Source organism: Haplochromis burtoni, unplaced genomic scaffold, assembly GCF_018398535.1.
Source record: "Haplochromis burtoni strain Fernald_Lab_line unplaced genomic scaffold, NCSU_Asbu1 Contig_160, whole genome shotgun sequence".
Taxonomy (NCBI): domain Eukaryota; kingdom Metazoa; phylum Chordata; class Actinopteri; order Cichliformes; family Cichlidae; genus Haplochromis; species Haplochromis burtoni.
This window is the reverse complement of record NW_024582521.1, coordinates 491,403-515,770: the sequence shown is the minus strand read 5'-3', so window position 1 is coordinate 515,770 and position 24,368 is coordinate 491,403. Positions and strand designations below refer to the sequence as shown.

The 24,368-nt window shown below is 42.7% G+C and overlaps 1 protein-coding gene across 1 annotated transcript in view; it reads left to right on the top strand.

Annotated features, from left to right (window-relative positions):
* The first annotated feature begins 212 nt into the window (after positions 1-212).
* The window catches only part of pid1 (phosphotyrosine interaction domain containing 1), a 40,221-nt gene continuing 16,065 nt past the window's right edge, over positions 213-24,368 (top strand). The window contains exons 1-2 of the mRNA XM_005933168.3: positions 213-395; positions 13,570-13,716. Coding sequence (XP_005933230.1) covers positions 366-395; positions 13,570-13,716 — 177 coding nt within the window. The 5' untranslated portion in view covers positions 213-365. The remainder of the gene's footprint in view (positions 396-13,569; positions 13,717-24,368) is intronic.

The following is a 24,368-nucleotide window of genomic DNA, read 5'->3' as shown; positions in this document are numbered from 1 at the left end:
TGTATAAAAGAAAGAAAGAAACAAAAAAAACTAGCTAAAGCAGCATTTATACTCTCAGATTAAACCAACAAAAAGTCCCCCTAAGAATCAGGCTGCAGATTCAAAGCATCAGCTTAACCGTATCGATCCTCGATTTCCCACCGCACTTGAAAGCAGCACGAAGCGCCCCATCGTGGATAGCAGGTACCTCCACCTGGTGGCCACTGCGTTAACTACAGCCAGGCGGAGCAACCTATCCTTCATTATCGACCAGTCCAGAGAGAAGGAGGACGGAGAGGCAAGCAGTGAAGGCGAACAGATGTGAGCCGGACTACGGGAGGAGAACAAGCTGTAGTAAGAGACGGAGAACCTCTGATTCTGCGAACATGTGGCAACCTGCGTCGGAGCGACTGCAGGTAAGGATGTGAGCGGCTTATGGTCGGTGGGGTGGCAGAAATAAACGGCTCACAGCAGCTACCGAGACCCGCCGTGCTGGTGCCGTGTGCGTGTGTGTCTGCAGCCCAGGCAGAAACGCTCCGTTACAGATGTTCCCTGTGCGCCGTGACGCTTCACCGGGGTGCCAGCAGACTTCAGAAAATGACAGAGACGAGCGTTAAAGCGAGCATTTTTCTGCCCCTGTCTCTGTGTGGTTACCTTTTGCTGCTACGTTTCACGTTACGCAAGCCAGTGGGGTGGCTGGGAAGAGGAGGGGGGAGCAGCGTGCAACAATTTGTGTCTCCACTGCATTCCTGTGCAAACCCACCGCTGGAGAGCCTTTTTTTACCCCCTCCGTATAAAGTCACAGACACGCACTTTGCAGCTGTGTTTGAAATATCCACACGTTGGCCCAGAGGCCAGCTCGATCCAAAATCCACCTTCATTGAGCGCAGGCCTCCTCATCCTCCTGCTGTTGTCACTTTTTTCCGTTCATGCTGCCACATCAGGATGCTTACCCTCTGTCTGAAAGCATCCCGTGATCTGTTAGGGTGTAAAAGAAAAAAAGCGACGTGTTTAATGACACGTAGTGTGATATCCACGGGTAAGTCGTGCACCGACCCTGGTTTCACGTCTCCTGCAGACGTAATGTTCTCCAGATGTGTGCCTGTGGACTGCCTGCCAAGTGAACTTGCACAATCCCCTCTCCTGCCCAGGCGTCAAGAAGATGGAATCACAAAGTATTAAAACCGAGAGTTCCGGTGTTTGTAGGGAGTCAGATGTGGGCGCTGTAAATTATCCCCTTAACACACATCTGCCCTCTAGGTGATCCAAACAGGCTGCAGCAGGACGCGGTTTATAAACTGCTATTGATCCGGGCTCGCTGAACACACTGCGCTGTCGCTTTCGGATAAACTATGTGGTCATGCTCAACAAGTGTCGTAAAGTCAATCTCATACTTTCCATGGCTGGTTGCTCCAGTACGTTTTGGTAGTGTTGCAGCAAGTGAATCATCATTCAGGTCCCTGCCAAACGCAGTGAAAAGAGGGAAAAAAACAAAAAAACGGCCACATCAACAGCCCAGATTACAACCAGCAGGTTGTAATCCTTTTAGGTCAAGTTATTTTGTTCATTAATTTCTCAAACTGCTGGCCTACTCCTGGTTTATAGAGTAGAGTGGGCCCCTCCTCAGTTTGGATTCATGGGACAGACACCCTTTAGGCTTAAAGCTCTCCTTTTTGACCGTGAATCCTCCCGTAGTTATGCATTTCTTCTTCTCTTGTCTCTTTTCAGTCCATGTTTGTTTATACACTACTTTGCATTCAATCATTAGCGATCATTAAACTATAGTTCGCTCTCCTCTTGTGTGTCTTTTGTCCAGTCTTCCTCTCTCTGCTCACTCCTCTTTCCCCTCACCCCCGGCAGATGGCCACTCCTCCCTGAGCCTGGTTCCAGTTTCTTCCTGTTAAAAGGGAGTTCTTTCCTCCCACTGTCTCCAAGTGCTTTCTCATGGGGGTAGGGGGGATTGGATAAGGCTCACAAGATCCCCAGTCATTTTATGAGATGTTGTATAGGGGGAAATAAAAAGAAGAGCACTTCAATTTGCAGTGTATTGTTGTTGTGTTGGGAAGTGTGTTTTATCAGTTATATTATATCAGGTAAAATATACTCGATGTTAGTGATAGCATTATAAAGTGTTCTAGGGCTAAAACTCTCCACGTCTACTATATGGTCAAAAGTACTGGTTTCATCAACAGGTTACACCTGCAGAAACTGCTTGGCCTTGGAAACCCATGCCACGAAGCTCCCACTGCACCTTTTCTGAGCTGATGTTACTGAGCCAGACCCCCAGGGTTATGTAGTTCCTATGTAGGAACTGTAATTACAAATGGGAAATGGAAAATCAGATAAATCCAACTTGGAGCCTTTTAATGTGAAAGTGGCTGTGCTGTAGGCAAGTACAGAGGCCTCATGCCAGCTAACCGAGCCTTGTTTTCTGGGAAATGTAGAATCCAGGGATGTAATACTGAACTGCTTCAGGGAACAGGTGTAATTAAGGAAATCTTAACTTTGATAACCTGGGCTTAGTCCACATCAGCTTACCGTCTGGAAACCAGCTGTGGCTGGATGCTGATAAAAGAGTAAGGCATGTCTGAAAACTATCAAACGCTCCACGTTTCAGTTGACGACTTTATGAGGAGACTCTTGTTGAGGACAGCAGCCAGGCTGTTCTCTCCTTATGCTAAATAGCAGAAACCTTGCTGTGTATATTAATAAAAAAAAAAGATATAAAAAAATAATGAATGACCCATACACCAAAAGTGGTTACTGAACGATAGCAAATACCCACCCATTGCCTGCTTTGTTACCATAGCAACACCATCCTGTAGGCTGGTATCCTTCAGCGCTTTTGAGTCGGGCATGGTGGGGTTTGTACAGTTTAATGTCTCTCTTAGCTGATTTACCGTCGCTTATTATGTCCTGTTTTGTTGTTTTTGTTATTCACATCTGTCCATATTATTCGCACTTGTGCCGTCCTCTGTTGCCATAGCAACGTCTGATGTCTTGCTGCATTTTTTTTTTTTTTTTACGTCTTGCGCCCAGTCGAGAAGAGGAAAAGGGAGAAAAAGAGATGCGTTTATGCGTGAGGTTGAAGAGATACGGGGTTGTGCTGCCACGCTGTGTGCTGATGCTGCATCATGCCTCCCTGTTTTTCTCTCTGTTTGCCCTTTCTACCCCTCGCTGACCACATCCCTCGGTCATTTTCGACGGGCCCTTCCTCCCCAGCCAGAGGCCATGTTGGTTCACCGACAGATTGCACAATATGCAGTGGGCTGGGAACAGCTATGCGTGTGGATGTACACTCACATGCAGCTTAGGAGGCAGGTTACAAGGCTGTACACATGCACAGCAGCATGCTTCCTTTGTGAAAATCCCTAAGCCTTCCAGACACGCTGTTTTCCGCTGTCAGCAGCTCTTTCTTTAGCCACGGTTTCAACTTTTTGACGCTTTCAAACTTCAGCGTGTGCGACTCTGACAAACAGGGCTGAGCAGATGCAAAGATGTTGACCTGACAGTGCAACAGACTGAGGTCAAAAAGAGTCAGAGTCATTCTCTGCATTTCTGTCTCTTTGTCTGAGGTTGCTTTGTAGCCACAGTTAAGTTATAGTTGATGGCACAAGGAGACTGCCCAAAAATTCCCCATAATACCCAAAACCATTTTGTTATCCAGCAGACATTTCCTCAGTGTGCACATTTCACCTATTTGTGTTTTCTTTTGTTTAAAGATTTTAAATCCATTTCAGTTGAATGCTTTGTACTGGTCAAAGTGCATTTGTCGCACGGTGTTTAATGTTTCTTTACTTTTACTCATATTTTTGTCTGTTTGAATGCTAACAGATTAGATTAGTAGTTCCCAACATATTTCAGGTGGCGTGCCTGTTTTTAGTTTAATTTGAAGTTGTGTTAATGGGATCTGGGCTGTTTTTAACAGTAATTTACTTTTAGCTTAGCACTTGTTAGCCATGTTTGGCTAACTGCTTAAAACAACCATAAATGCTAGCTTACCATTTCATTCACCTTCTATTTTTTGCTGTTGCTCCCGTTAAAAAACATCATTAGCTTTATTAGCTACGCTTAGCTGTTTATTGAAGTTTTGCACATACATGATCACTTTAACCACCTGACATTAACTTGTCTACCATTTTGGATATGTGACCGTCATGGTGACAGTGTAGGGCCCAATCAAGGACCTAGTCACACAGGCCTGGAGACCAGTCTGTGGCTGGTTGCGACTGGTTGCTGGAGGTTGATGGCAGAACCAGGGAAAATTATTGCTAAAGCGCCCAGTTACACAGGCATACAGACCTGACATCATGTGAGAACAGTTAACCTTTACATTTAGCAAGTCATTTTAACAGCACAGGGATGTTAAATGCGTAGCTGGGCCCTTCTGTGTAAAGTTCTGTCTATGTTCTCCCTGAGCCTGTGTGGGTTCTCTCTGTGTAATTTGGCTTCGTCCCACAGTCCAAAGACATACATATTAACGGTAATTTATACTTTGGCAATGAATTTAGGTTGAGCCTAAGTTGTAGTTTATGCAAGTGGCCGATGTGGGAATTTATGCCTGTGGGGGCTGTGTCGATGGCGGTGTGTAGCTACATTTCCGGGGGGTGCATGGCAGGTTACGATGGAGGGAGTCAGAAGGCTGTGCTGTTACAATGTGCCTGTGTTGTGGATTTATCACAGTGGAATAAAACCTCTGTTAGGGTGTCCTGGTGATTCTCACTTGGCTGTGGGTGTGAATGTGAGTTATTGCTTTTCTCTCCCCGGCTCCCTCTCTACCCCCTGGCTACAGTAGAAGTGCTCCCCTGCCAAGTTGTCATTTCTGGCCTTTCTTTTACTTTCTATGTCTCGTATCACCTGGAAGTAGATCTCCATAGGATTAGGCCTTGAAATGATGTTAAACCAAGACAATAAATATGTATTTTATATAAGCTCCACAGCGATAGAGGTGAAAAAATTCTGGATGAATTTCTTGATGTCATTAAACTTGTCAAGTTAGCAAGTGTTTTTGAAACAATCTCATTGTTAATGATCTGCTGAATTTCTGTTACATGTATCTGTTACTATGTTTTAGAATTTTATTAAAAAAAATAATGAGAAAGTGAACTGATGATAATCAAGTGCATCCCTACGTATTGCTTTAAAGAAATAAATAAAAAGCATTGGGTCAGCAGTGTCTGAGTCTGCTTATTAGCTTTAGCTTGCATGAGCCAAAGATGTAGTGCATACATGTAATATACAGCTCTGTAACGGCTATTGTGACTTATCAAAAGGCAGTTAGTGCCCGTGATGGTTGACCTGTAGCCGAACAACGCACCATGCAGATATTCTTGGCAGCGAGGAGTGTTTTTTATCATTCGCACGTCCCGTTTATGTCCTCTGGCTCTAGACTCTTTAAGATGTCGCAGTGGGTTCGCTGTTTATGTCAAACAGTCGTTGATGTTTTTACTGCCAGCCAGAGAGTCTCCTTTAGGCCTTGAGGTTAGAGTGCTATAATGCCCACTTCCTCCTACAGAAGTAACAGACCAATCGCAACCTTCCGATCACTGACTTTCTCCCTCCTACACGCCTCGGCGCTCCAATAGTGATTGAGAAAAACAGGTTTTCGTCCATGTGCAGACCTCCCACAGTCTACTCGAGGTTGAGCTCATTCGGGCAAATTTCCTCTCATAAACTGCCCCAGGATCAGTGGAGGATGCTGTAAACACACAGAGAGACAGTTTTTTGAATTCTTACCATCCAGGAACTGGAGAAACGCATCCTACATTTGGCTTTAGGAAGTAACCGCCACATGCTGGCCTACCTGTAGACCACAGCATAGTCCTTTAATAGGTTTACTGGGAAGGATGTGTTTGTGTGTATAAAAGGTGTCTGAGGGACAAACAGGGGCTGGATGGAGGTAGTTTCCAACTCAAGAGTTGCTTAAGGTATAAGCCGCAAGGTTTAAGTGTTTGTGAAAGACTCGCTTAATTGGCTGAGCCTGTTTTGGGAGCAAATTCATTTAATGTGCGACTTTAGCTCATTTCCTGTCTGCTCACAAGAGAAAGACATTTATATAGGTTTTTGTCTCACACTGACAAAATATTTCTGTATGGAATATAGTTTTGGGGGGTTTCATGTTACTGTGGTAGTTGAAGTTACTGTGTTACTGTTACTGTGTAGGTGAAGGTCTTTCTATGTCTTTCGTGACAAAAAGAAAGAATGAAAGAGAGAGACAAGAAAGTGCCAAGAGCCAAATCAGGGATAGCATAGAGGATAGTTCCTGCTGGAAAAGTTGTAAAGGTGTTTTGAATCTCTATTTGGATGTTTTCTTTCAAACTTTGTGTCATAAATGATTCTGTCATCAGGAAAAGCACCTGTTAGTCTTGAGAAAACGCTGTTTTTGCCTCACCTGGCTCCCGGTCGATATACGTAGAGTAGGACTAGGTACTGAAACCCAGTAAAATTGGTAGGATTAAGAAATACGATTTATTATTGGTACTTAAAGGTCAATTTCTCACATTTTATCTGACCAGATTTCATGATTTTTTGATATTCCTTATCCAAAATAAAGTTCTCGCTGGGCTTTGTGAAGATGGTGTTGAGAATTAAATGCTCCGAAGTGTGGTTCCACTTTGTTAGAGTCACTGCTGACAGTGCTCATTGCCACAAATGCAACAAGTCTTTGGCTTGTAAAGGTGGAAACACGAGAACTCTAGCTCGTAGTTCATCTGTCATTGCTCCACGTATGTTATGCTAGCACGTAAGCGTTGTTGTTCTTTTTTTCTCAAATATGAATGTTGGTTAATGATTAAAAGTGAATGTTAGCAAGAGGACTGTTACCGGTGAGTGTATTCAGTCTGAATACATGGTTTAAATGTCCCAGTTTCAGCTTCAGATCACTCGTTGAGGTGAAACTGAAGATATGACACAGTAAATGTTGTCAGAAAAGGTCCTTAACATCTGTTCAAGGTGAAAGTTTTAGTTCTTACACACTGGATACATATGGATTTCATTCATATTGGATGATTTAATAAATATTAATGCATTATATTTTATTTTTTATATTTCATCATTAACCAGACCAGTAAGAAGCATAGCTAACAGCTTTGCTGTTAATGCTAAATGGCTAGCTAGCATTACCTAGCATGCCTTTCCTTTATCATGATTTTTTAAATTTCATAAGTTGAGTGCTATAATTTTGAATGTTTGGATTATTAATAGTTACCTTGGTTAGTTACATTAGGACTGTAGGACAGATGCACAGTTAATACAGGTTCTCCCTATAAATACTCCGCTGTGCTCCCAGAGGCCACAAACTTAACTTTAGCCTCCTTAAAAAGCCACAGTGATGTTTTTGTCTGTTTACAAGTACAACATCTTAAAAATACAGCTACAATTTGAAAAAACCTCTTATGGTTAGGAACAAATTAAGGTCGACTTTGGCAACAATAACTGGCAGACAAAATACATGTTCCTGCCAGTGTTTCTTACTGTGCACCGGTCATAGGTTACGGGTAAAAAAAATAATTAAAAAATGATGTGACAGCAAGCAATCGTAGATGTAAATGATCAAAGTTAAGAAATAAATAAACATCATAAATGGGATTTTCAAAGATTTTGTGGCGAATAAGAGCATGTGCCTTTGTTGCTGCTAACATACTTGTAATTCATTTTTAGGTTATACTAAATACTATCTATTTGTACATCAAGCTTTGTCACCTAGTATACGAGGACCAGACATCAGTGCGACCCTTGCTTATCTTTCCAGTTTCCTACAGTTTGATGGTGCTTTCCTAATTGGTTCATGGCCAGAAGTGTTTCTAATTCTGGATCGTGTCAGGCTTAATGATTACACGTGGAGCTGTGTATTCGCTTTAAAAAAATAAAAGTTCTGCAACAGAACAGTTTAACAAACAATGATGGCCTCCTCTCTTGTTCTTTATCAGCGCCACACACATGTTGAGCAGCTGGCGCACTGCTGTCTGCGCTCCTTTTTTTCTTCAGGCTCTCCACATGTGTGTCTGTGTTTGTGGATGCCGATGCGTATGACACAGACTGATGTTGTTGACTCGTATTATCTTGAGGTCTTGTGTTACAAGACTTCTAACCATACTTAACATAACTAACCAGTCTCGGTTGATTTCTTGGGATGAGCCAGTAGCCATTTGTCTATCTGGGGGGTTAGGTGGATTTTTATCAGTGCTTTTTGGACAAGGACATCTGTCTGCAGGGCTTAACATTATTTCCAGCTGTTTCGTAAACTTTTGTCATAATCCCATCCCCGTAACCCTGACTTTACGCGTCTCAGTGGGTGTGCCCAAGTGCCTGTTTTCACCCTGTTATGCAGTGACTCACCATGATATTGACCTGAGAGCCTCTTTTCTCTAAGAATGCTCCCTCAGAGGGCCAAAAGTTGAACTTACCATCTGTGATCTGTTAAACTCATCACTGTAGGAGGCAAACTGCACTCCCCAAAACTCCCTGTGACTTAATGTCTTGTGGTTGTGATTGTTCAAGTGATGTCTTAAATTTGCATATGACACAATTCCAAATCATTTAGTATTAGAGACTCTTTAAGAAATTAGCACTTGTCTAGATAGCACTTGTGATTTCCAGCAGTAATCAGAGTCGTTGTTGGAGAGCAGTCATTCAGAATTTCTTGGCTGCACTGGGTCAGTTTGACTAAGATCCAGATCTTAATATTCAAGATTAATTTTAGTGTCATTCAAAACTATTCACAGGAGAGGTCCACAGCAGAACAGCGTGATTTTGTAATAGGGAAAAATACTACAAAAACTCACAAACTGACATAATAATAATTATGTTATGTTATGTTATATTAACAGTCTCTAAATGACCATGAATACATTCTCACAAGACACTTCATTAGGTACACCTTGCTAGTACTAGGTTGGACCTACTTTTGCCTTCAGAACAATTTCTAGGTGAACTGTAGGAATGTTAAATTGGTGTTTTTTAGAAAGTCACATGTAACATAATTTGATGGGACGGATTCTGTTGTTTCAACCATTTGACTATTCCACAATCTGATTAGATCACTGAAAGAAAGGAGGGCAAGATCCTCAGAGCCAGTCAACTCTAGTACCAGGTAGGACCCACTTTTACCTTCAGAACTGCCTTCAGTGCCATTGATTCAAGAAGGTGCTGGAGACATTCCTTAGAGATTTTGGTCATATTGACATGAGAGCATCACACAGTTGTGCAGTTTTGTTGGCGACACATCCATGATGTGAATCTCCTGTTCACACATCCCAAAGGTGCTCAATTAGATGGAGACCTGGTGAATGTGTAGGCCATCTGAGTACAGTGTGAAATAGTGCTCAGTGGCACTAAGGGCCCACAGTGTGCCAAGAAAATATCCCCCACACAGGGCAGGATTCACCCATGCTTTCATTATGTTTATGCCAAATTCTGACCCTACCATCCGAATGTCACAGCATAAATCGAGACTCATCAGACTAGACAACATTTTTCCAATCTTCTCAGTTCTCATAGGTGAGCCTATGTTAATTGTTGGCAGTTCACACTGACTCACCAAGATTGTCGCGTCAGTTTCCTGTTCTTACCCGACAGCAGTGGCGCCCAGTATGGTCCTCTGCTGCTATAGCTCATCTGCGTCAAAGTTGGATGTGCTATGTGTTCAGGGATACTTTTCTGCACATCTTTACCGTAGTGAGTTGTTATTAGAGTTACTAATTGCAGGTCTGGCCATTCTGCTCGGACCTTTGGCATCAACGAGGCATTTTCATCCAGAGAACTGCTGCTCTTTGGTTGTTTTCGCTTTTCTGGACTATTCTCCGTCAACCCTAAAGATGCTTGTGTGGGGAAATCTCAGTAGATCATCAGCCCGTTTGGTACCAACAACCACACCACGTTCAAGTCACTTAAATCACCTTTCTTTCCCATTCTGATGCTCATTTTGAACTTGAGCAGGTCATCTTGATTATGTCTACAGGCCTAAATATATTGAGTTGCTGCCACATGGAAATTAGATATTAGTTGAACAGGTGTATCTAACAAAGTGGCTGGTGAGTATATTGCTCACACTCTGATAGTATAAAAACTAACACTCTCTTTTTGTGAGTGTAAATGAGCGGATGCATTGCTCGCCATCAACTACTTATTGTTGCTTTTAGCATTAAAGTAATAACGCTAAATGTGAACATTTCCAGCCATGAAGGCAAATATCACAACTTGCGTGCAAAAGACCAAATCATTTCACAAGATTAACGATTAGAACGAGCATTTAATAAGTCATGAACTAGAAATGCCAACTGAAAACCTGAAGTTATCCATCATATGATAAATCTTGTGCTTTAGGGATTTCTTCCAAATCCTTTATAAATTTATGTGCATGCTTTCATTTAACATTAATGCTTTAAATCTGGTGCTCCGGGGATGCACTCTGCTAACAAGTTTCATACCGGGCTGTCACGCCATCTTCATCATATGGCACATCGTAGCACAATGACAAGTACAAATGTGTTTCTTCTCCCGAAACGACGAAATAAGAAGCGGTAAAGTTGCTGTGTAGTTGCATTAACTAGTATTTTTGAAGTTTTAGAAGTTATGGCTCCTGTATACTCCAGAACAAACCTTTGGAGTGAATGTTAGAAACAAGGCAGACTCAAGCTGGACATTTATCCAAGTGTCTTGAATGATGGCACAGGGTATTGTAACTATTCTTTTGGGGTCTTTGGCGACTTGCAGCAATATACTGATTATCACTAAATGCTTAAATTAGAACTATCCCGATGGCAGAGCATCGCTAGTATATTAGGAGCCTGCTAAAATTCATTTAGGGTGGAAAAAAACCAGATCGATATTCAGCATGTGGAGGCTTTTGCTGAAGCCAAACATTTAAACACTAAGTATGGAGGTCAGGCACTTTGGTGATTGCTCAAGTGTTTACAGGATCCTCGCCTTATCCCAACTCACAACTGACTGTGCCCACACTGTCTGGCGCTGGAGGCCGAGCACTTTTGTGGCTCCAAGTTAAAGTCAGAAATAGAATCAATAACTTGATGAGGAGACAGTTGGGACTTGAGAAATAACAAAAACATTAAAATACTGTGAAAATATTGTGAATAGAATTCCAGCATTGCTCCACAAGCAGCCCGCCGCATGTGGAAAAGTAATGGAGGAAAAAAAGCTTTCCCATTTCCTCCAGTAGTACGAAGCACCTCGCTGTGAACTGATAAGTATAAAACATGTACGTACATGTATAAAGCAAAGTTTTTTTGTTTTTTTCGCTTCTTTTATATACCTGCTTAAGCCTTGTGCACTTGGTGGGGGGTGCAGGAGTCATGGCACCCCCTCATCTCACTCCGTACGGAGGCCAACCACAGGAATGCAAGTCACCGTCAGGAAGCTGTAAAGTGCTGACGCGGAGGTCAGCGAGCGTTTACACACATGTGGCTTTACTTTCACAACTCCACCATTCTTCTTCTCCTTCATCTCCACGCCATATCTTTCTCCTTACCCCCGTCCCGCCTGCCGCTTCCTTCTCTTTATTATACCTTTTCTCAGCATGAAGGTCCACTACGGTGAGTTAGAGGTTGGGGGTTACACTGTAGGGCGTCAGCACAGGATTAGGCATTTCATAACAGAATGCTATAACAAGTCACAGACAGATATATTTTAAAACCCTTAAAACGATGGCAGCAGAAGACCCACTCAGGCGGGAAAGTGTTAATATAACCATAAACACTAACAATCAGATAGCGAAGCAGTGTTTAAATTCAAACGTTGATTCAGGATGTTCTGCTTGGCCTTATAAAGGCAACAGTGAAGATTGATGATAGATCGTATTGGCAGCATCGGCTGTTTTCATCGCTTGAAAATGTTGACCATCTGTTGCAGGAGAAAATGGCTTTCATGCAGTCCAACGTGGAAAACAGCTTTCAGCGCCACTGAATGCAAGACAAAGTATTGGAGAGCATTTGTTAAAGTGATCTGTACTTAACAAGAAACTCCAGTTTGTTTTTGGTGGTGCGCACACAATAGCATCGATTGTATTGTGTAACCTAGAAGATTTGAGATTAAATGAAATTCTGAAGTACCGCTCGACTGTGACGAAACAGTCATGATTCTGAGAAATGTTTTATTCATGGACGTATTGCTGTAAATCAAGTGCAGACATTCAGGGTCCCCACATACTGAATTCCAGTGTCCGACCTGTTGATTATGATTTTCATCAGCTGCTGCCATGGTGGTTGGGATTTCTAGTGTAGGAAATGCAGGATCTGTCTCTGGAATCACAGTCAATCTTCTATACATAGTTTTTGCAAAGTAATGGATAGTTTTTCTAATAGGATCCACTGCAGAGCCACTTAGTTTGTTAAAACTGTTACCAAAGCGTAGAGTATGGCAGTGCACCAATTCATCCTTCTCTACAGCAACCCAGGCGGTCGATGGCAGGTTATGCAAACTTAGAACAAAGGTAAATTTTAATTATGAAACAAACTAACTAGCTAATCTGAGCTAATTACCCCTAATTAGCTAATGAGCCCTTCTCGCGTGTAGTTAGCAGTCCTTAGCAGGGATATCACAACCTTAACACCGCTACGTAGGAAAACACTTAATGCAATTTTCGAAATCATCCTCCAACAACAGAGGTAACCGCAAAGTCATGTCTCGAAAAAGTGAACTTTTCCACTAATTCTCCCAATTCAATGAGATTTTACAAAATAAGCATTAAAGATTAAAGAGGTTTTACTCATTTTACCAATGCTTTAGCTGTTTTCTTTACAGATCGTGAAGGTAAAATGTTTCAATGCAGTGGATAAACATGCTAGCAGTTTGTAGCTAGCAGTTTCGTTTAAGTTGTGTATAACTGTTTATCGCAAAAAGCTACCTTGTTAGTCCCTGACAAGATCGATTTATATGAAGCCTGCTAATATGGATTTGGCAAGAAATGTCATTTTCAGGCCTTAATTCACCGATTGATGGAGCCAGAAAAATAATTGAGGTCAGGCTGCAGACACCGTTGCCCAGCAGGTGTGCTGTTTTCCCCTTAGTTCAGAAAATCGTGATTTAATTAGCTGCTCAGTTTTGTTTTGATGGTGTCTAAAAATACCAGAAATTCTAACAGGCACGCTGCACATGGCCAGACGGGCCGTGTGGTTCTGCACGGCTTCAGGAAACACTTGCCGTGCACTGTAGTATGAGAGCAGGCAGCCCCTCTTGTTTTGACGGGGACAGAGAGGGCAGGGCTTCCTTCGTCTGCTCCTCACATTCCTCTCGGAGCAGACTAAATCTCTCACAGCCATCTCACTTCGAGCCTTCATCTTCCCTTTTCACCACCGAGATGTGTTTTCTATCAGTTGGAGTGGGCTCCTGTGTAAATATAAAAGCCTTGAAAGTCCTTTGACCCCTTGAGCCTGTTCCATACTTTCCTTTGCAGGACATGAGGTACACGTCTGCACACAAAATGCTGAAGTTTCTGGGGGTTGTTTTTTCTTCATACAGCAGTGTTGACAAGGAAACTTAATGCTGAACCACAGCCATAATTAGCTTTTTGCTGTTTGGTACAGATTGCATATTTGCCTAAAGCACACTGTGTATATATCTTTCTTTCTCCATCAGCACTTTCAGACCATGCTGAAGACCAAGCTGAATGTGCTGACGCTGAGAAAGGAGCCGCTGCCCACGGTGATCTTCCACGAGCCCGAGGCCATTGAGCTCTGCTCTACCACACCGCATGCAAAGAGCAGGACCCACGCTGGATACAAGGTAGGGGGTCACATGAACCTAATAATCCTCAAATCCAGTCCTGAACACTAAATCTGTAATAGCATTATTAGAGCCTTAATCCAAATGTTTTTCCTTTTCTTTTTGGTCACAAGTTTAATTAACTTGCACCGTGGATTTCCCAGCACAGAGTTTTTAAAGTTTTAACTTTCCTGTCTGAGCCACATACTTGAGAAATATTGAATGTCTGTGTGGGCACACACATACGTGCGTCCTGGCATGAATGTGTCCCCCCCTCCCGGCTCTACTAAGTGTTAGATGTAGGGTTTCTAACTGTGATCCAACTCACAGCCCATATTCTCTTTTCTCTGTCCTGAAAACAGAAAGCAAACAGGGCTACAGATTAAAATAGCAGCCAGGCTCTGTTATTACACACAACACTTCTAACCCACTAACTGTGTCTTTGTGTATTTGCCTCCCTTGTGCCACAGCACTGTAAGCCTAACAAATAAACTGAAATCATCGCGGAAGGCAACTTCAAGTGGTGGTGGTGGGGCATTAGGGTTTTATTTTGCATGTCTGATGTTGTTTTTGGTCTCTAATGCTGTGTCATTAACAAGCATGTTGGAAACGGAGGTTTTTCTAACTTCGCTAAACTAAAATAAACCTTTCGTATCTGGCAGCTGACATTAAAGAACATTCCTGCCAAAAACAACCGACGTGGAACACACAGTCCCAGCTCTTGTTGATATTTGTATTTGTTGGATCAGCGTACAGAACAGCGAACATGAACACACGCAGACTCATGCAGATGCACTCGTACTAAATGCATATACGTCTGTGGGGAGAAAAACATCTCAAAAGCAGCTACGAGGGCCAAAAGTGCTGAGTCCTCTTTGGCACTTCCCAAAAGCTCCAGAAGTTGAAGTGAAAGTCAATAAGAGGACCTTTGCTGGCAGAGCAGAGCAGTTTGGTCTAGCTAGAAGAGACACAAGTTACCCAGCAGCGTTTCCACTGGCTCATATTGAGGTACAGGTGGGAGAAGGCCTCTTATGTGACTCAACATCATATGCTAGGAAGTTAATAAAATCAAACCTAATGCTGTGGAATTTACATAACTTTTATCCAGTATCCAGTCATGACTGGGGCTCTCTGGTAACCACCGGTTGCTAGGTAAAAGTATATTATTGAGCTGGTTGCCAAGTGGTTGCTGGAGGTTGCTAGCTGTTGCTTGGTGAAATTGGCAGCAAAGAAGGGGCTGGACCAAAACCCTTCTTACAGTTACTTTGTTTGCCTACAGCTTGCTGCAGTTAGCTGCATTTTGAATTAAAAACATGCTGTTGTGTCTGCAAACTCCTTTTGAACATGTTGGTCTAGATTGCATTCAACTTTTCAAGTTTCAAGTTACTGCTTGGTGGCTAGTTAGCAATTGTTTGCAAACAAATTGGCAACTTCAGTGCAAACTACAGGTGAACATGGCAAATTGCTAGAAACCAAATCAGTCATAAGGAAGTTTTGAGGGTGGCACCCTCTTTGTGACAGTGGTGGTGCTTTACAAAAGGCCGGAGGCAGAGCTGGAGATGGCAGAATTGAAGATGCAGATTTTCATTGGGAGTAAATGCTATGGATGGAATTACAAATGAGTACATCAGAGGGACAGATCAGGTTGGACAGTTTTGGACACAAAGTTAGAGAAGCAAGGCTGAGATTGCTGGGACATGTGCAGAGGAAGGACAGTGGATATGTTGGATAAAGGCAGGAGGAAAAGAGAAAGACCTCAGAGAAGATTCACGGATGTAGTGAAGAAGACATGCAGAGGGTTGTTGTGACAAATGCAGTGTCACAAGTTACTGAGTCATCAGGATACTGGTGTTTCGCGTGTTACAGTTAATTTCCACTCACTTATTGTTTGTAATTACCAGTACACACACACATAAATAATTTCCTTCATCTGTCTGTCTGAGACTTCTTCAGATGTGAGTCTGCCTCACTGCCTGCATCTGTTGGCTTCCGTAACTTCCTGTCTGAGTCACTACCTGCCTGTCTGCATATCTGTCTGCCCACCTCTGCTTTTTGGATTCCTTGCCATTCTTCCTGCAGAATATTATAGCATTTATTATCCCCACGGAGTGTCTTACGTTGCCTTCCGTGAACGTCTTATTTCACCCTCACTCTCTCCTCTCACATTCTCCGGCCGTGCACCCAATTTACAGACAGACAGGCAGGAAGGCTGGCTGAGGACTGCTGTTCCTCTGCCAAAGCTAGCAGCTAGCGAGCATGAAAGGCCACCTCTCATTGCCCCGCTTTCCCCGCCGCTGTCAAAGCGCTCCACTTCACATCCACTGACAACGTGTGCAATGTACTTTGCAGCCATGCCAGCTTCATCACCACACTTCATGGCAATTGTGAAATTACTCTGGAGTCCGCTTAAAAAAACAATATAATTTTGTTATGTTTGAACTTAATTTGTTCTCTTCACCTAAGAGTAGAAAGTAGCTTTTGAGAGTTGCCTGGCCGGGACCCCGAGGAGTCAAACTGGCTTTTAGAAAAAGTGGGATTTTGGATGTGGCTATGAGGCACGAGCGCACAAGTCTCCAATTCAGACCCACCTTACGTATTTAACAGTCCAGCAGTGAGACAGACAGTGTGCAGTCTGTATAAGTGTTAACGTGAATGTCAAATGAAGGCTAATTACCCATCATTCACTGCTTTAAATTATATTTGTCCTGAAGACAAGAAGAGCAGAGCAGGAAAAAAATGAATCTGGGAACCTCTGGGAAATTGAACACTATATCAACGAGCAAATTCATTCAGCTTATGTTAGCCTGTCTGTCCAAAGGCAACAAAATCCTGCTAACAATATATCTAAGGTTTGCAACTTACCATATTATATTTCATTTGTTGGGGGAAAAGTGCAGAAATGAGATGTTTTGGATTTGCTTCTGTAGTGCACCAAAAGGCACGGGGCATTCAGGCTCGCTGTAACACCGTAACATTGTTCTGTATTGACATCACTATGCTATGTTATCAGCTACTTCTGCTAGTCATAATTCCCCTCTGTCACTGACGTCATTCACGTCAGCAGCCCGTGCAATGCAGGCTGGTCCTACCATGCCTTTATCTAATCTGTTAGGCAGAGAGCCTTTTTGTCTGTCTCCGTACTTGATATTCTGATGTCAGATTGTGCGCTGGATGCGCTGTCACTCCTCCCCCCAGAACAGAACATGCAGTGATGACATTTAAATCGTTTTTACCACGCAGTTGAGACGACTGGTGCTTCCAGCTGCCTGCGCTGTGGAATGTGCCAGCAGATTTGTATCAGCGTTTCTGGCATTTATGTGTATTTGTGTGTTCGTAGCTCGAAGCATCAGAATCGCTGATGTGCAAACATTCCCAGGTTGTTTCATCCTCGTTTTAAAATTCAGCGATTGGTTTTCAGACCTCACTGAAAGGACAAGAGATGTTGATGAGAGCAGTATTCATGCTTCTGTTTAAAATTTAGCTTTACTCTGACCACCGAGAAACTGGAACTGTTGTAGAGAATAAGCTGAATTCACTCAAGTCCATGTCTGCTAGTGGTGACAGTAGATGGTATAATTTAGCAATGAAATGAGAAGGTGCCAACATTTTATCACCATTTAATGAATATTACCTAAAACAACTATTAACTAAATTTGTGTGTGTATTTGCCAAGTTTCAAAGATCTTTAAATTTAGAGAAAGTGCTGTTTTGCTACTAGTTTAATTACTTTTCAGTTCTTTATTGTTGTTCAGTGAGAGAAAGCTAGTCTGTATTTGGGCTAACCAGTGCATTAAAGTCTGGTTCAGTCTCCGAGGTGGAAACCTGGAGTACAACGGACACGCTGGTCCACTGTGTGGAAAAAACCCCCCAAAACAACAGTGATTTGTACAAGGACCCATTGGAACACCTGCCAGTTTGTCCCATTTCAACCTCAGCCTATAAAGGATCAGTTACCTGTGTCACACACGTGACAGCCAGATCCAGGAAGTTAAAGTTAAAACTGTGATGACGCATGGCACATGTCCATAGTTATAACTATAGTCATAACTAACCCTGTACTTTTGTTACCACGTCTGGAATTACTGCTATTCTTATGCTACACACCGGCAAATAACTCACGAATTGCCGCTTTGTAACCGTATATGTTTCGATCGTTACCAGTGAAAGCGCTTTGAAATCAGATTGTGCTTTTTGATAAACCCTGTATATTTCTTTATTTTAAATAAATAAAGAAATATAGACAAGCAGAATAAAGAATATTCTGCTTGTCGATTATTTTTATGTGAGCAGAAGTTAGTAAAGAATTGGGACAGAGGAGTTAAGTTATTCAGGCGTGTTACCTCTGCTAGCATCGCGACCAAATACTGTCTGTGGCCATGTTTTATTTTATTTGTTTCTCTGTGTCACCCACTTGATAGTCATTTAATGAAAGCAGGGAGGGAGCTTTTGTCATTTGCATACAATACTACACCCTTGGATTTCAATGCATACAGCTACTGAGTACTGATCCAATACAAGTGTTACAGCTTCATCATCATCATTCATTATTTGAGGAGGAGACGGGTTATTCATGTGTCAGGTAATGACTTTTTTGCGAGTACTATTGTCAGTGTAGTTGTACATAGTTGAATGGTGAGAAGTATATGCGTACAGTTTAGATAAGTTCCACCTTGCTCCATCTTTGGACTATCGAGAGTCTTGTGCTGCAGTAGGCTGTACGTAAGTGAGAGTGAATGAAAAAGCTCCTTTCATTTACACCAAAGGGCTTCTGTCTTGGCACTGAACCAGTCAGAGTAATTTCTTGTTTTTCCTTTTTTTTTGGGCTGATACATACCACATCATCTCCCAACACAAACAAGCAAAAAACACACAGCGCTTTGAATCGGGATAAAAAAAAAAGAAGCTGATCCATCTTCGCGTGCCGTGACTAGCACAGCCGGCTGGACTGTGCTGATTCAATACATTTAGAGGAATTTTAACAACCACTTCAGGAATGCTGAATTCGCAAGCAGTGGATTCCCAGTCTTGTTGGAGACACAGAGGCTTTACAGAGGGAGACACCTTCTACTGTCAACAGTTGCATAGTTGTGCAAAGCTAAAGGATATACAGTACGACTTTGGTGTCAGTAAATATCTTTATCATACTGATGTAAATATTTTGGGCCAGTACAGTACTGAATATTTGACAACAGTGTGTAACTGATATTATTTCCCTTAAATGCAAACCAATGTATGACTGCTGATGAAAACAAATGAAAGGACAAACCTGAACCTTTGAAAGAAGGAATGCTTTCGGGAACAATGGCATTCCATCTCTCAAGTAAAGATTAGACTTACACTTTATGTTGGTTCGGGACATTTTCCCTTCACAAGTGTTGTTTTTTCTGCAGTTCTTTTTCAAATTACCTGCTAGTTTTCTTTCATCCATAGATAATAGCAGGTATTTTGCTAACTCTTGGCAGCCAACATTCAAACACCACCGCCAGAAACAAATCTGAAATGTTTCCAGATAGCCGGTGATTGTGGCGTGAACAAAAACAATTACATTTTCGTGCCGATATTCTATCTTTTATCATTTGGAAAAGATTGTAACATTTGGATGGAGCAAACTACAACCAGCTGGGTTGGTGGGGGGACTGTGTGTTTAGTCTGCACCACCTGTTTGCCCTTGGACCGGTTTCTGAGAAGGTGGCTTAAATGCAGAAATGACAAGCTCCAGAAGTGCTTCTGACCTGCCTTCACATCACAGTCTGTTCCCAAAGCTGATCCATCAAGACCAAACAGCTACTCTCAACAACCGCGTCTGTGTTCTGGTCTCAAACTCGCTTCCTTGTCCTCTCAGCTCCTTCCTCTTTCTTCCTCCATGGTCCCAAAGGGAACGTCTGTAGGGACAGGTATCTCTTTATCGAGTCCTCCCTCATCTTTCTCTCATACTACCCGCTCTTCTCTTTTCATCCTTTTAGATCCTTTCTCTAGTGATGGCCGAACCGGCTGTGGCTCCAGCGGCACTAGCTCTACACCTTTCATCCACACAGACATGCGTGTGTGCTTACACACGAATAACGACTCATACTGAGATAGACAGGCGCAGACAGGATGTTCCCGTCTCTTCCCACCGGCTCACTTGCTGGGCTGCGGATGTTTTTTCAGTCCCCCTCTGTGTGTCCCCTGCTTTCTTCTACCCTTTTTTGCATTCACTCAGCTGTTATTAATAAACTTCTCTTTTCTGTCTTTGCATGTCTGTTTGTTCTTTACCCTACCACAGTTGTGGCTTTCATTGCATTGTTGTGCTTGGATCCACTGATTCATTCAAAATGGGAAATATCAGAAACAGTTTGTGGTGCCGTGCTACACGATTTAATGTGTTTGCATGCATGTTCTCCGCAGTGCTCTATGATTTTAATTAGTAAGAGATGCTGAGTCCTTTGTAGTGTTGTAAACACAATAGGGTAACACCTACAGTTTTTATGCTCATTTTCCGATTTATTAAGTCTACCTCAACCAGTCCTCAGAAATTTCGCTCCATTGATGAGAATCACCCGTTCCACCACATCCCAAAGGTGCTCTGTTGGACTGATATCTGGTGACTGTGGAGGACATCTCTCCAGTGAACTCTGAGGGCGTGAGTGTTGTCCTCAGTGATAGGTGGCACCACTTGGACAAAACCTCCACATCAGCGCTGGTATGGGAGGAGAAGAAGTCAACACTAGAAGCAGAGGAGTCTCAGATGTTTTTTTTATAAAGTTCTGGAAAGAACAGCGATTGGCTTATTATGATGTATTCCGTTTCAAGTCAGAACTTCCGAGTTTCCTGTTGGAATTTTTCAACTGGAATGTTCCCTCAAGTCAGACATCCAGCTAGACAAGCCCCATCAACTCCTGCGTAACAGTCCAGGCTGGCGATAGTGGACATAAGCAGTAGTACAACAGCAAAAATTGTAACAATATACTGTATTGATACAGCAAATAACCACTGCAAATTTTTTTGTGTGATGATGCTTTATGAATACAGGAGTACTAACTTTTGATATTAAATAAATTCAAATACTCTGAAGACAGGGTCTCTCATTCGTCACCATTCTGAGATAACATTGGTCGATTGTTATCTCGAATCAGCTCAACTGAAAAACAAAAAAACAGCTATTGTGCTAGTTTGCTAGAGATTCATGAATGGGTCAAACTTGCTATCGATCAAAACAAGTCTGACTTTACTGGAATGTGCTCAGCGTGCTAGCTCTGACTTCCAAGGCAAATGAAATGCAGTATTGGTTAGGACTGACCTTATGTTTCTTACTAGAATTTTTTGCTGTACCATTTTAGCTCTTTTTCTTTTGTCAGTTTAACACCTAGCTTACAAGCTAAATGGGGGTGTCCAAATTCATAGGCTGCATCCTCCTGAGGCCGCATTTGTAGTCCGATTACGTCACAGCAACGTGATGAAGGCTGTCCAAATTTGTAGACTCCTCCAAATGCAGCCGACAAATGTGCTCCTTTTCCCCAGATTTGAAGGATGGGTCGGGTATATCCTTTGTGGCCCACCATATCCCAGAATTCATAGCATGGCCCAGCCATGTCCAGTTTCCAACAATGGCAGCAGCTACTTACGGGGAGATCATGGCTCAAGAGTTGGCAGTTCGTCTTGTAATCGGAAGGTTGCTGGTTTGAGCTCCGACAGTCTCGGTTGTTGTGTCCTTGGGCAAGACACTTCACCCGTTGCCTACTGGTGGTGGTCAGAGGGCCCGGTGACGCCAGTGTCCGGCAGCCTCGCCTCTGTCAGTGCGCCCCAGGGCAGCTGTGGCTGCAATGTAGCTTGCCATCACCAGTGTGTGAATGTCGGTGTGAATGGGTGACTGACTGAATTTAGTGTAAAGCGCTTTGGGGTCCATGGGGACTAAGTACAGCGCTATACAAATACAGGCCATTTTTACCATTTACTTACTCTTTCCAGGTCGCAAAATAAACTTTTAACATACTTTCAGGCGAGAATGTAGCTGTGTAAACTTCAAATATCTGCCCGGTTTATCAAGATATAACATATTTGCAAAAGTGCTCCAACATTGTCTGTTACCCACCAGCTCGATAGCTAGCCGGGACGAGAACAGCAAACTCCCGGCAAACCCCCCGTGGTCTTTTGCTACTCAAGTTAAACATCATATATAAGTCACTTAGATAACTTAAAAATGTTATTGTTTGGCTTTTTTCAGTGTGTTATTTGTTCGTGAGTAAATCGGTTTGGGTGAGATTACAGCTGAATACACAGAAGTGTGAGATGATCGAGAATTTACGCCAGTGTCCTGTTATATTTTACATAGCAAGGAGCAGACGGCTGAGTTTATTAAACTCCACCGAGACAGCTGGTGAGACAAATCTGAAGGCTAGACTGTCCAATGTCACAGCTGCTCACTTCTGGCCTACCCGGCCTGTGGAGGACCCGGCCCATGTAGACCGCAAAGGCCGGGTCCTCAGGAGGATGCAGCCTATGAACTTGGACACCCCCATGTGCGCATTTGAGCTAAGCTAGCTGTTCCCCTGTTTTCAGTGTTTGAGTCATTCAAAGTTACCCATCTGGTGGCAGGATCTTCAAGCATAAACTACAGACGTCTGAGTGGTGTCAGTCTAATTTAACTCTTTGACCTAATGTGGATTCTACCTCGAGTTTTTTTTTACACTAGAAGCAGCCAAGCTAGCAGTGCTACCAGAAACTAGCCAACGAACACTCCAACTGCCTCAGATGATCATGAGGCCCATCGGTGCTGCCATTATCCTCACCATTCTTCGAACAAAGCTGGACTATAAAGTGACATCATATCTGCTGGTGCAAGTTGTTGCTGTGCACCTCTCGATTTAGATTTTTATGACCTCGCACGTTGCACCTTGAATGATAACAACAGAAGCACTGAGATTCAGTTATTTTGCAGAGGGAGACTTTCTGGGGAAAAGAATAAAAAAAATCTGTGATTTCTTTGTTTTTGGTTTTGCACTGATGTGCAAGATTTTGTCTCAGTGGCGCCACCTATGGTTCAGGAGAATACCGCAACAGGAACTCAAACCCTCTGCGCTAACATAAATGGTATGAAACTGTGCAAAGCAACGACTGGGGCTCTTGCAGTCTTGCAGGTGGCAGAAGGCATTTGAGCTTCTCGCAGTGTACAGTAAGAGAAATGGAGAGTGAGAGAATAGAAAAGGACAATGGGTTAAACCAGAGTTGGTAATAGCAGCCACATGTCGGCACACATGCAAATGTTTAACCATGCTCCCTCCCCTCTCTGTCACAATCTCAAACATTCCCACTGCTTCTCTTTGTTTTTGTGTCTCGTTGACAAAGCAGGTATGCTTTTGTCTACACCAGAATTCCAGCAGATAGTTTAAATTTCAGTTTCACATAAGCTTGTTTTCTAAACCTTGCCGTTCCCCTCACTCTGTCTGTTTTTTCTGTCCACATTTGCTTTATTTATCTTTACAACATCCTTTCTTTGCAGCCCCCAAGGCCTTTGTTCCTGTAACTGATCCTCATTTCTGCCTCCATATTGCTTCACATGCAATCAGCATTTCCACTCTGGCGGGATAGAAATAACGGCGAGGCTTTGAAGAAGTGCAGAATAGTAGAGGGGAAGCGGGTGAAGGAGTTCGCTGAAGAAACAGGTGAAAGAGAGAGGACAGAGTGGAGGGGAAAAGATACGAGTGGAGGAAAGAAGGAGAAACTCATGGAAAGTTGAAACAAGGTTGCCAGGACGTAGCCAGACTGCCAGATTAGAGCACAGCACACGTGTTGCTGTCTGGGATTTATGGATTGATGTATCAGTTTTATCAAGAACCTGATGTGGAGATAGCTACAGCCTCAATGGTTTGCTTCATTCACTGCACAAACTCTGACAGAGCCCTGTGGCGAGCATCCATGTCTGGCTTGGAGATCTTGAAGGTTCTCATAACCTGTGCTGAGACCGAGTCCAACCTGAATCACATCTCTCCCGTCTGCAGAACTGATTATGATCTGAGTCTGTCTGGTCATTGTGAAGCTGTCCCAATGCACGCGCATACACACACACACACACACACACACACACACACACACACTATGGCTGTAAAAAGTCAACCACTAACCTCTTGTGCCTCTTCAGCTGGATTCCAGACACAGATTGTGTGCAGAGCCATCTAAACACTGCTGCTTTAAAGTGTCAGTCATTTAGCTGGTGTCAGATGTTGGGAAAGAATGCGTGCTTTCAATTTTAATGTGATCAGTCACATCTTTTTCTGCCCTTTTCAATTTAATTAAAAAAAAACTCATTTAAAGAGCAAAACAAATGTTTTTTTAAGCATCAGGGTGTCTGGTTTAATACTTTGACAATATTTCTAAAAAAGAGGAATAGATTCAAGAAGGAACTGCAACAGCTTCTCTATCAAAAATCTTAATTCCTCATATCCACGTTGTTTTGTTTTTCGATTTTATATTAAAAAATATAGTAGGCAGAGCTCTCAACAACTTCCTGGTTTTATCCTAAAAGCAATAAATTGACCCAATACCATGGCTTTTGGAAACATTGGACTCTAAGTGAATCATTACCACAAAATGAACAGAACTCACACTATCACATCGCTTATAAGATGCTGTATACACTTTAGCGACATACATGATCAGTTGCTTGTTGTCTAATCATCGAATCACATGGCACCAAC